We start from the raw sequence: 13122 nt of genomic DNA on the forward strand, positions 1-13122 counted from the left end.
TCCGTCAGATAAATAAATGAGTAAATAAATAAATAAATAAAAATGAATATCTTAAAAAAAAAAGATTGCATGACAAATCTATCTGGGCAACTTGGGTGCAGTTAGTAAAGAAAATGATCCATAAAAAGAAAAAAAAAAAGGCATTTAAGCACAGACATAAAGAATGACATAAATATTAATTCAAGTTAGGGCTAAGGGAGAGTAGACAGATTATCAGGCAGAAGAAAGAGTAATGTAAGTGCCGAGGGATGAAGATCCTTGACTCATAAAATGCCAGGATGGTTAGAACACAGAGGATTGGTAGGACAGGAAGCAGGAGAATGAGGCAGGGGCTAGACCATGCAAATCACATGGGAAGAAAAAAATCTATTACAGAAATTCTTAATGGACTTAGCACGCTTCTAATGTACAGTGAGTTGATCACTTCCTTAAAACTGAAACATTCCAAATAAAAGTGGATAAAACAACCTGACCAAGGTTGTTATGATCTTCACTCTGTGTCAAGTCCTGTGCTGAAGGCTGAGAACAGAACCTTGACTAAGGCTAGTCTCCCAAGGGGGTTAGACTTTAGTGAGATAATACATGCATTTTACTGAGTATTATCTATTCTCTCTACAAGGTCAAAATGATTGCATAAAAATTCTAAGACCTTAATTTTAAGATGGCTGTTTTTGATACAGTCTCTAACAATTTTTAGTAAAGCTCTAACTAATCTGGAGGAAAGAAATGGCAACAACTGAGCATATAAGTGAATATATTTATTTATCATGAATCTATTATTAGAATCTGAAAGGAACTTCATGCATAATGGCATAATGTAATGTACTGCCTGAAATTAAACAAGTCTATACACCTACTATTTATCTGGTCCCTATTTTACTATTTACTTGGAATAGACCTTGTTTTACTCAGCCAAGGAGTAAGGAACCCAGGGATACAACTATTTGGGGAATACTGCCATTTGAAGTAGGCCTCTGCTGTTGGTCCACTTTAACACCCCACCAAAATCAACATTCAGCCATAAGCAGAAACAAATGGGTTTGGAATATGAAGCAAGATTCTGGAAACGGAGTCCTTCATCCTCCTTGGCATAATGCTCAGAAGCAAAACATTCCAGGAGGAAGAGAAAAATGGGAAAATCCTTAAATGGAGGAAATACAGCGAATACAAATATTTGACTATTTCACTGACTGAGACTATCAGACAACCAGGTGATAAGGTTAAGATACGTTGCTACCATCTCAATGCAGCACAAAGGCACGAGATGGGACAGCAACTAGACATTGCTTTCCACCTGGATATTGGTTCTCCCTCCAGAAAGCCAAATGCTTCTGTTCTACACTTTTCTTAAATAGATCTTGGCATAACACCCTTGTTTCCCTTCCCAAACCTTGTTTTTATAAACTCAATTTCAAGAGATTTAAATTTAAAAAATCACGACATACATGTCTATGGGCTTTCAGTGATCACTCTTTTTTCCTCATAGATTTTCCAGTTTTAGAAAATGTGTTTTCTCCAGTAAGTCATTATCAGGATATGCTCTTCTGTTAGCTCAAAAGGAAAAAGTAAATGCAGTAAGTGCAAAAATCAGGAGCAGAAGCCATGAGGATAGAATAGGTTGCAATGCAGAAGCAAGACTCAGAAGGTGGAAATGCATGAAAATATGAAGGACTGAAAAGGTTTTCATTTTTTTATTTTATTTTTTGTTTTTTAAAAAAATTATGTATTTATTTGACACAGAGAGAGAGACAGCAAGAGAGGGAACACAAGCTAGAGGAGTGGGAGAGGGAAAGCAGGCTTCCTGCCCAGCAGGGAGCCTGATGTGGGGCTCCATTTCAGGACCCTGGGATCATGATCTGAGTCAAAGGCAGACGCCCAACCAACTGAGCCACCCAGGCACCCCTGAAAGGAAGGTTTTTAAATAATACTATAGTGTAATTGAATCCAGGTTTTGAGGCACTGAACAACTGTCCTTTATATAGCTGCCTTTCCCCTTTGCATCACTGGAAAGAAAAAAAAAAAAGAAAGAAAAGAAAAAAACTAAGGAGACAAAAAGAGTGCAAAGTAAACATGATAACAAAAAGTGCCTTCCAATAAACACCATCAATCATCTTAACGTTCAAGGTCAAAAGCTGTTTTCTTTTTGGGAATCAAGAACAAGGTACAGGTGTTGCCGTAATTTCTTATGCTCAGAATTGTGTTAGAGTGTTGTTAGTATAGTACGATAAGAAAAAAAATTAATATAGGCATTTTAAGACTGTAACTTTCCCTCTAAGCATTGCTTTAGCTGCATCCCTTGCATTTTGATTTGCTCTATTTTCTTTTGCATTGTCTCACAATATTTTTCTATTTTCCCTTTTGATCTCTCTTTGACCCAATGGTTATTAAAGAAAGCACTGTTTAATTTCTACATATTTGTGAGTTTCCCAAATCTCTATTACACACATCCAATTCCATTATGGTCAGAAAACACATTTTGCATGATTATCCCTTTAAATTTACTGAAGTTTATTTTACGGTCTTGCAAATTATCTACAATGCAGGATGTTCCCTGTGTACTTAAGAAGGATATTATTCTGTTATTGGTGAAAGCAGTGTTGTATAGATATCTCCTTGATATAATTGGTTTACACTATCTCTTAAGTCTTCTATCTCCTTTATTTCTGCCTAGTTGTTTTATTCATTATTGAAAGTGAGAAACGGAATATCCAACTATTACTTTCTAATTTCTAGATATAATATCCTCAAGAAAATATTACATACTTAACATTTTATACACTGCTTTTTAAAAATACTTAAGAAGAAAACTATGTATTCTATCTTTCATAATGACAAAATTACTTTTCCTGATGCTCTTTACTTTTAATGTGGATTTGAATTACCATCTGGGGTTATCTGCTTTCAGTCCAAAAAGAAGTTCCTTTAGTGTTTCTTACAAGGCATGTCTGCTGATGACAGATTCTCTCAGCTTTTGTTTACTTTCAAAGTCCCTATTTCATATTCTTTTTGTTTGTTTTGGAAAGAAAGCTTTGTTGAATATATGATCCTTGGTTGAAAGTGTTTGCTTTAAGCACTTTGAATATGTTTGTCCCATGTCCCTCTGGCCTCCATTATTTCTATAAAACTTCAGTTGTTAATCTTATTGGAGGGGGGGGTCCTTTATAAGTGATGAGTCAATTTCAACTAGCTTTAAAGTCTTCTAAAGTTCCTTCTATGGCTTTCATTTTTTTTTTTTTACCATGATACATTGTTTGTGAATCTCTTTATGTTTACCTTCTTTTTCAAAATTTTTCTGCAGTTGTCAGATTTTTTTTTTTCTTTTCTTTCTCTTCTGATATTTTTCCTTCACATGTGTTGGCACATTAAATAGTGTCCCACTTTCTTCTTTGGCTCTGTTCATTTTTCTTCATTATTTTTTTCTCTCCATTCTTCAGGCTGCATATTTTCTATCCATCTGTCTTCAAGTCCACGGATGCTTTCTTTTGCCAAATCAAATCTACTGTTTAGCCACTCTAATTAACATTTTATTTCAGTGATTTTATTTCATTTCAGTGCTTCTTAACTCCAGAATTTCCATTGTGCTCTTTTAAAAACTAATTTCTGTCCATTGAGATTCTCTATTTGATGTGACATTATCACCATATCTTTCTGTTTTCTCTTCAATCATGATTTATTTTAGTTTATTGAACCCATTTATAATGGCCCCTTAGAAGTCTGTTTAATCTGGTATCTGGTTGCTTTCATGAATAGTTTCTTTTGTCTTTTCCCCCCCTGGTATATGGGTTTCCTGTTTCTTCATATGTCTAGTAATTTTTGTTGGAAACTGGACATTTTACATAATTTATTATAACAAATCTGGTTATTGGCTCCCCACCCAGAGCTTATTATTTCTATTTGCTTATTGACTGGCTGGATTATGTTCATTAAGTCCGTTTTTGTCTCTGCAGTATTAAGTCATTGATACTTCACCACAGGGGATCCCAGCTTTGGGTATGCCCACAGTCACCCTAGAATGACCCTGGTGGTTTCAGCAGGGTCTTCTACGTCTCTTTTCCTGACCATGCCCCAGGTGTTAAGCTCCACTAATTGCCAGATGATTTCTGTTTTCAATTTTGGGGCCAAGCTTGCTCTAAAGACTAATCCAATCAAGTCTGAACTCCTTATAGTATATTTCTGTGGGTCAGTGTTGCAGACTTGTTCCGCCCAGATAGGTTCCTCCCCCAATCGCTGTATCCTCCCTCCTCTGCTTGCAAAACTGTAAGCCACTGACTCTATAGGTGAGTTGCAAACTATGATGTGTTTCTCTGGGTGAAGTGTTTTAGATGATGAGGGGGGACAGGAGCTTTAAGTCTTTTTGCCTTGCCTCTTCCAGCAGGTAACCACTGCCTTACAGGCAGAGCAAGGGCAACTGAGGCCCTATATTCCCAGTGGAGCCCTGCCCAGGGAGAACCTCTACTGCACAAGAACAGGCTGTGAGAAAGAAAAGAGCCCTCTCTTGGCTGCACTCACCCAAAATTTAGTTTCAACAAAAGATATCTAGGAGTAGGATGAAACTGCATCATGTCCTAGTTTCTGGCAAGACAGTCCTTTATCTGCTAGCTGAGGGGAGAGAGATCCCTGTGTTCTTGGCTGAACCAGTTTATAGTAGAATTTTATACTGAACCAGTTTATAGTAGAATTTCTGACTTACAGAACTGGGAGAAGGGAAGGAGAGTGGTTTCTGCTTCATACACCGTGATTTCACTCTTCTTACCAACCTTTGGTAGATTCTCTTGGATAAATGGTGCTTCATTTGCTGCTTGCCTCCAGGACCATTTCTAGAGATGTTAAATGGTTTTCCTTGTACAGTTTCCAGCATTTTCACAAGGGAACAGTTCTGTGGAGCTCCTTATATTGTCTTGCTGAAGTGGAACTCTGTGATGAAACATATTTTTATAAGTAAAAAGAAAGGTTTAGAAGGTTGTTAGAATTAAAATTAATGCATAAAACAACTACACTTTAGGGGCACCTGGGTGGCTCAGTGGGTTAAAGCCTCTGCCTTCGGTTGAGGTCATGATCCCAGGGTCCTGGGATCGAGCCCCGCATCAGGCTCTCTGCTCAGTGGGGAGACTGCTTCCCCCCCCTTTCTCTCTGCCTAACTCTCTGCCTACTTGTGATCTGTCAAATAAATAAATAAAATCTTTAAAAAAAGTTTATTTTTAAAAAATTACACTTCATACACCACCAAGAATGATTTGAAATTGCACTACTAAAAAGGTAATATTATCAAAGCAACAAAATACAGTGCCAATGATAATTCTAACAAAAGATGTGAAATTCTCTTGTAGCTAAAATAAAAAATATTTATTGACATATATTAAAGGAAATAAGGAAACTATCATCTTGAAATGGAATGCTAAAGATCATAAAGATGCCAATTCTCTCAAAATTGACTTATATTTTAATATAATTTCTACTCAAGTTCTTAGAGGGATTTCTATAGAACTTGATAATCTGATTCTCTATTTCTCAGAAATCAGCAAATGAATAAGAATAGCCAAGATACTCTTGAAGAAGAACATGATGGGGAGAATAACCTCATAAACATAAAGATTTAGTATAAAGTTTCCATATGTAAAAAAAGCATGATCTTGATGGGGGAGTATAAAAACAGAGCCTTGGAACATAATAGCCCCTAAAAGATGAGGATACACAAAAATTTGATTTGTGAGACACTGAGTGTTGAAGAGCAGTGGGTAAGGGGTAAGTTCCTCAAAAAATAACCTTAGGAAATTACCAATACAGAAAAAAAAACCCAATTCCTTACAATGACCTAAGTGTGAAGATAAAATTTTAAAAATATTTTATGTAATTCACAATTTTAAAACTAAGGCTAAAAACACTAATCTAAAGGACATTGACAGAATTGACTATATTAAATTAAAACTTTTATGAAGTTAAAAGAAGGCAACATAAGTTTTAAAGAAACCAACTCCCAACTTTATAGAAGATGTGCAATACATAGAATAAAAAGTATTTCAAATATAGGAATTTGAACTGTGTAAAACTGCTGGTATTTGTTTTTTAAATGTTTACAGTAATAACAGTATAAATACAGTATATTTACAGTATAAATAAAGTAATAGTTTCATGTGGTATAATAAAATAATTGAAGTAAGTAAATAAGAAATATAAACACCAGTCAACAATTTTTTTTTAAGAGGGGGAAAGGGAGTGAGTAGGTATAGAGGGAATTGACTTGTCTGAATGTAGCAGGTAAAATTTGGCAAAAATGTCTCACAGACTTCTTCTACTTAGTCAATAATTTTCTGTATGTAGGAGGTTAAGAACATACACATATGCCAGCTATAGTAAAAATATGAGTTTAATGGTAGACTCACCAATGCTTTTTTTTTTTTTTAAGATTTCATTTATTTATTTGACAGTGAGAAGGAGACAGTGGGAGAAGGAACATGGGCAGGGGGAGTGGGAGAGGGAAAGCAGGCTTCCGGCCCAGCAGGGAGCCTGACGCGGGGCTCCATCCCAGGAACCTGGGATTATTACCTGAGCCAAAGGCAGATGCCCACCCTACTGAGCCACCCAGGTGCCCCCTACTAATGCTTTTCTAAGCACTAAAGAGAACAGATTTCTTTGACAATGAGCAATATCGCAGCCACAGTTTCTAAATTATCATTATAGACTGTTTTAAGGAGAGAAAATGCAAAAATAGTTTCCCATATAAATAATGTCAGCCACAAAAAGACAAAAGACTCGTTGTAATTTTATTAATTGCATCCTGAGGAACAATTCCCATCTTCTGTTTTGAACTATAGTATACGAAATCATCCACAAATGTTCCTTGCACTAATTAACTGTACTCAAACTTGTCACACACTTTCTGAAAATAAAACATGGCTATATATTCTCTATCTGTTGTGAGATAATGTTCTCCAGTTTTTAGCTTCATGGTATTTCCTTCTAGGTCATGGAAATAAAGATAACTGGATCATTTGGTACATTACTGCGTACCTCTAGCAGAGACCTCTTTTCACTCTTCAAATTACTAAATAATGAGGCAAAACCAGAAGAAGTTCAGAAAAAAATAATGTTAACACCATCTGAGTGTTTTCCTCTTTGCTTAATAGCAAGGCACTGCAGATTCACTTGTATCTCAAACAAAAGTAAATATATTTTATACATCTATTTTGGGGAATGACTATCATTTTTTTTTCCTGAAATTTTGATATAGCACTACATGGTACAGAAAATTTAACATTTATTTAAAGTCATTTGAGTGGAATATCTGTTCATGTAGTTGAGTGTGCTAGAAGATAGAGGATACTGATGACCAAGAATTGGACGACAATAGCTTGGAATCTCTGCTTAATATGCAGCCGTGAGGTAGCCAGGTTTTCTAGGATCTACAAACTTGCCAACATATGAAAAAAATATCCTAACTGAAATAATCCTTTTGCTCAAATAACATTATACACATTAACCGGTATTATGTTTGTGTTTATCTAGAATATCAGTAAGATAATATGTTCCCATTTTGAATAGATATGTCTTTCATTACCAAAATGAGAAAATATTAATAATTAATCTATACAATATGACTGCAGTTCATGAACTAGGTATAAATGACCACAAAAATTTATTCTGGGAACAAAACTCTGAGAACCATAGGGCTAGTATGGGTCCAGTCTCTCCTCACTGACAAGTTTTACCTTGAACTGAAATGCACCCTTCAGTATTGCTTAAATGTCTTAAAGTATTGTCTAGATGACCACTATATCTTTCCATATTAATTAATACACATAGAATATAACATCTGCCTCTTATAACTTCATATAACTTCTCATTTTATTCTTATTTGTATAACGGCCTGTATATACAGGCCTTCTCTATAGAATTTTAATATATGTGGCCTATCGCCTCCAATATGCAGTAAATGGGACTTTTGTTATATCTTAGTTTAAATGCTCAAGGGCATGCATGACTCTTTCTAAGTCTGACCTGTGGGAATCAACAAAATGCATAGTTTTGTATGCCATGTTGTTTTATAATCCCTCTCTTAATATAGAGGTTTCTCTGGGGCACCTGGGTGGCTCAGTGGGTTAAGCCTCTGCCTCAACTCGGGTCATGATCCCAGAATCCTGGAATCGAGCCCTGCTTCAGGCTTTCTGCTCAGTGGGGAGCCTGCTTCCCCCTCTCTCTCTGTCTACATCTCTGTCTACTTGTGATCTGTCTCTCTGTGTCAAATAAATAAATAAAGTCTGTTAAAAAAAATACAGAGGGGGGCACCTGGGTGGCTCAGTGCGTTAAGCCTCTGCCTTCGGCTCAGGTCATGATCTCAGTGTCATGGGATCGAGTCCCGCATCGGGCTCTCTGCTCAGCAGGGAGCCTGCTTCCCCCTTCTTTCTCTGCCTGCCTCTCTGCCTACTTGTGATCGCTCTCTCTCTCTCTCTGTCAAATAAATAAATAAAATATTTAAAAAAAAATACAGAGGCTCCTCAACATGCCTTTCATATGTGGTGAAATTCTGTCCTGTCAATTCTGCATTGTCAGGATAAATGAGAGAAAAATAAACTTATTTATGGAGATAGGAGTTGATCTGTGTTTTCTGAAAGGACAGGTGAAAATTATTTTTATAAAATAAATCTTCTGCATTTACAAAGTGATGGTAAAATGTCCTCAGTTCATCATGGAGCCCTATTTATTCAACATATCAGGGTGTGAATGTTTTGGTCCATGCCAGCTGGGGAAGTGGGGCGAGGGTAGGGGGAGAAAGAACCTGAGTGTCCAGCGAAGTTGGGATGGTCTTGAGTTTTGCAGAGGATTTATGAGCTAGAAAAACAAGCGTTGTCTGGGCAGCCATTTTGAAATGATGCAAACTATTGTTAATTTTCGCTTTTTCCAGATAATTCCCTCAGCATTTTGGCAAAGCATAATGGATTCAACCGCCAGAAGCAAGAAGTCTATCTGTTGCCAATCATAATCAGTGATAGCGGGAATCCTCCTCTGAGCAGCACCAGCACCCTGACCATCCGGGTCTGTGGCTGCAGCAGTGACGGTGTTGTCCAGTCTTGCAATGTCGAAGCTTATGTCCTTCCGATTGGACTCAGTATGGGCGCCTTAATTGCCATATTAGCGTGCATCATTTTGCTGCTAGGTACGTATTGCCTTCATCACCGAATGGTCATCATTTTTCTGGCTCATAAATGACTATAAAATAGGACAGCAAAGCAAATCTGAACCCCAGTCAGGGGTCAGCATTCTTTTGGGGAAAAGGTACTTTCCTGCACGTCTGCAAGCTTTGACGTCACTAAGGAGGGGTGAAGGAAAAAAAAAAAAAAAAAAAGCTCTGTGATAGCCCACATCCAATTGGAAAGGACAACTTGGTGCCTTTTTCAACACCATCACCAGTGAAGAGAGAATATAATGGTGGTGGAAGTGGGAATGGACATTTATCTGGTTACAACAGCATCTATTCTATTAAAAGCCCTGCAGATCTGATGTACACCAATTTACTACAATGGGAGGCACTCATGTATCCAAAGTACTCTTTTTTTTTTCCCTAAATAATGTACAGATTGGATTGCTGAGTCCATCCAAACACAAAGTTTGGTGAGATAAAAAGAAAACAAATAAGCGATTTTTTTTCAAAATTACATTGTGTTCCTCAGTTATATTCTTGATATCAACATCAAATTAAAATGAAGATTGCAAATGAAGGAGAGATTTTTTTGTAACTTTCCTCTTAAAAATATCTATTTATGAAAATGAGATTAGAGTAGGAAGATATGCACAAGGAAAATTAGACCTTATCCTGTCCTTAAGTAAAGACTACGTCTATTATTATCTTTCCATTTGCACCTGTCCCGTTCACCGAGTGTCCAGATTAACATTATTTCTAGCCTTATTTTACCCCATGAAAACCCATGAAGTTTGATTTGGCTTGTTTCCCTTTGCCCACCCACAGGCTTACCTTCCCAGACAGAGGAGTCCCAGCTTTCCCACAAGACAAGAAATTGTCCATGCCCATTTCATGTTCATCTTGATAATATCGCTTCATCTGTGAATGAAGATTATTTGATTGGAGAGAGTCTTGAAGAGCTGATAAGACACAAAATATACTAGATATGATTAACTCTGCTCCTTTTCTTTATAGAAGAAGGGCATGGAATCAAAGGATATTATTAAATGGCTTGCCTGAGAGCCACAGCAAGTTAGTTATTTTATCTGTGCTGTTTTCTATTTTGTGCCATTTATTCTAGAGCTTCTAACAGTATTACATGCAGCTTTCACCAAGGATAGATGCAAACTTACTCTTTTAACCCAGCCTCATCACCATTTAGTCCACAGAAGCAGCCTGGAATCATATGCATTCAGAATCCAATCCCCATCCTTCAGACAGGTGTCTAACTTAATTCCCGCATGAATGTTATTAAGGCAATGGCATTCTCTCTTAACATACACAAGGCAGTGCTTGTGAAATTATTTGCAAGTCAAGCTAATTGTTATTTCACATTTTTTTTTTTTTTGCCTCCAGTCATCGTGGTGCTGTTTGTAACTCTGCGGCGACATAAAAATGAGCCCTTAATTATTAAAGATGATGAAGACGTACGAGAGAACATCATCCGCTACGACGATGAAGGAGGAGGGGAGGAAGACACGGAGGCTTTTGATATTGCGACTCTACAAAACCCAGATGGAATTAATGGATTTTTGCCCCGTAAGGATATTAAACCAGATTTGCAGTTTATGCCAAGGCAAGGGCTTGCTCCTGTTCCCAACGGTGTTGATGTCGATGAATTTATAAATGTGCGTCTACATGAGGCAGATAATGACCCCACTGCCCCGCCATATGACTCCATTCAGATTTATGGTTATGAAGGCCGAGGGTCTGTGGCTGGCTCCCTCAGCTCCTTGGAGTCCACCACCTCAGACTCAGACCAGAATTTTGACTACCTCAGTGACTGGGGTCCCCGCTTTAAGAGACTGGGAGAACTCTACTCTGTTGGTGAAAGTGACAAAGAAACTTGACAGTGGATTATAAATGAATCAGTGGAACTGAGCATTCTGTAATATTCTAGGGTCACGCCCCTTAGATACAACCAATGTGGCTATTTGTTTTAGAGGCAAGTTTAGCACCAATCATCTATAAACTCAACTACATTTCAATGTTGAACCAAAAATTAATAATAAAAATAAAAAGTATATGTTAGGAGGTTATAAATCTTGTGGAGTGTGAATTAAAGTATGTGGAGTGTCTAGAAGTCTTTGGATATTTGATATGTACCTAACCACCACAGACAAAGATTGGGATCCTGGCTAATCCTTAGAGAGATGGTTTTTTTAAAAAAAAAAAAAAAAGGAGGAAAAAATCCAAATTAAAAGGTGCTTTCTTAGAAAAATGGACCTGCAAGAAATGTGCTGCTGATACGTGTCTTCTGCAAGGATTTTTATAAATGCAAATGGTTTTTTTCCCCTTCACTAATAAGGATCCCGCCACAAATGATAAAGCAATACTTGGTCCGCTGTACATGGTGACTTTTTGGAGTTTTGGGAGGCCTCCTAGATTATACGGTACGGTGACCACACATTGTACATAACTGTTGGCCCCACTCATCAGAGACTGAAATAGCATCTTTAAATATTGTGTCGAGCCTTAAAATATTCACATGTTCGTAATCCATTCCAGGGTGGGGATTGCCAACTCAGTGGTGGGAGTAGAGAAATCCCATTCAAACAGGCTTGTTTTCTGGAAACAGGATTACTCGTTCCCTCCACTTCATCTTCTTCCACAAAGACACAAAGATCAACTGTATCACACAGTGGACTACATAAGAGACAGATGGTTTTATTGCTAGCGCGTGAATTTATTTGTTTAATCCTCGAAATAAATATTTTATTGATGTCCATTAATCCTTTTATTTATTAAGGTTGGTAATCTATAGATTAAGGGACTATATGGGAAAAAAAACCCTAAATTATATCCATTAATAAGCCTTTAGATTGTTTTATATAAATATATATATATATATATACACAATGAATGTTTAATACATGTACATTTCGATGAGGTGAGTATGGCAGGCAATATTATTAAAGGGGGAGCTAATAGTCTCTTTAGAGTAGAAAGTGTTACTGTGGCTGGTGATGGCAGGAGCAGCATTTTCCCAGAGAAACTTTTGGACTGTTTTCTATTTTGTTCATAATCCTAGTATTTGGTGTTTTTACTACAAGCACAAACATCTGGAAGTATATTGATTCCTGTGACTATTTAAACTCTAGACTTTTAGATACCTACACAATGCCCTGCCCAATAAACATGCTTCAAGTCCCCCCGGCCCTTCCCCCCCCCCCATCACTGTTTTAGAGCAGGAACTGGTTTGTACATAATTTTACTGCTTTTGTTTTTAGCCCTTCTCTCCCTGATCTTCATGGTGATACACAGAACGTCTTAGACTCCAAAAAAAAGAACAGCATTAGAAGATGTGAGCATATTCCATTTGTAACACAATCCCGCCATGTAGAAGTAGAAAATGTATGATAAAAATCAAGTACTACATGCAGATCATTTTAATTTTCTACTTTGCTTTAATGCAATATTGTTTATTTACTTCATGTATTGTATTCAGAGAAACTCCTGTATTGTTTCCTACTTTGTGAAATATATTTTTATAAATACCTTTGTTGTCACTTTTCTTTTCTAATCAAATGAAGATCTGTTAAGAGAGACACCACCTCTAATTAGAATTCTAGAATGTTCAACTTAATCATCCCAAGGGATCACTTGGATTTCTAAGAGTCTTTATTATAAAGAAGCGGAGAAGTGAAATGACCTGGCGGAGATCACACAAGAAGGTACCAGCGAGAACATTAAAGGAACTTTGTGTATGGGAAGGCTAGTCCTGCTGTGTCGGTGGGGTCCTCCCGACAGCAGAAGCCGAAATGGAGTTAAGAGTAAAAGAAAAAGGAAGCAGGAATGAGCAGGGTAAGACTTCAGACAGGGATACAGGTCTAAGACTTGTAGAGGTAAAGTGATCAGTGACCAGGATTTGGCAACAGAGATCTAAACTGCAAAACAGATCTGACCAACTACTGCCAAAGGGGTTCTGAGTCAAAGACCGCCCAATG

The 13122-nt window shown here is 37.2% G+C and overlaps 1 protein-coding gene across 8 annotated transcripts in view; it reads left to right on the forward strand.

Moving 5' to 3' along the window:
* Window positions 1-12648, forward strand: part of CDH8 (cadherin 8) — a 376484-nt gene extending 363836 nt beyond the window's left edge. For all 8 annotated transcript variants that reach the window (XM_082712375.1, XM_082712377.1, XM_082712374.1 and 5 more), the window contains 2 exons: window positions 8900-9151; window positions 10532-12648. In XM_082712375.1, coding sequence (XP_082568501.1) covers window positions 8900-9151; window positions 10532-11025 — 746 coding nt within the window. In that variant the 3' untranslated portion in view covers window positions 11026-12648. The remainder of the gene's footprint in view (window positions 1-8899; window positions 9152-10531) is intronic.
* The last annotated feature ends 474 nt before the right edge of the window (window positions 12649-13122 follow it).

This window comes from Mustela nivalis (genome assembly GCF_964662115.1).
Source record: "Mustela nivalis genome assembly, chromosome: 18".
Classification (NCBI taxonomy): domain Eukaryota; kingdom Metazoa; phylum Chordata; class Mammalia; order Carnivora; family Mustelidae; genus Mustela; species Mustela nivalis.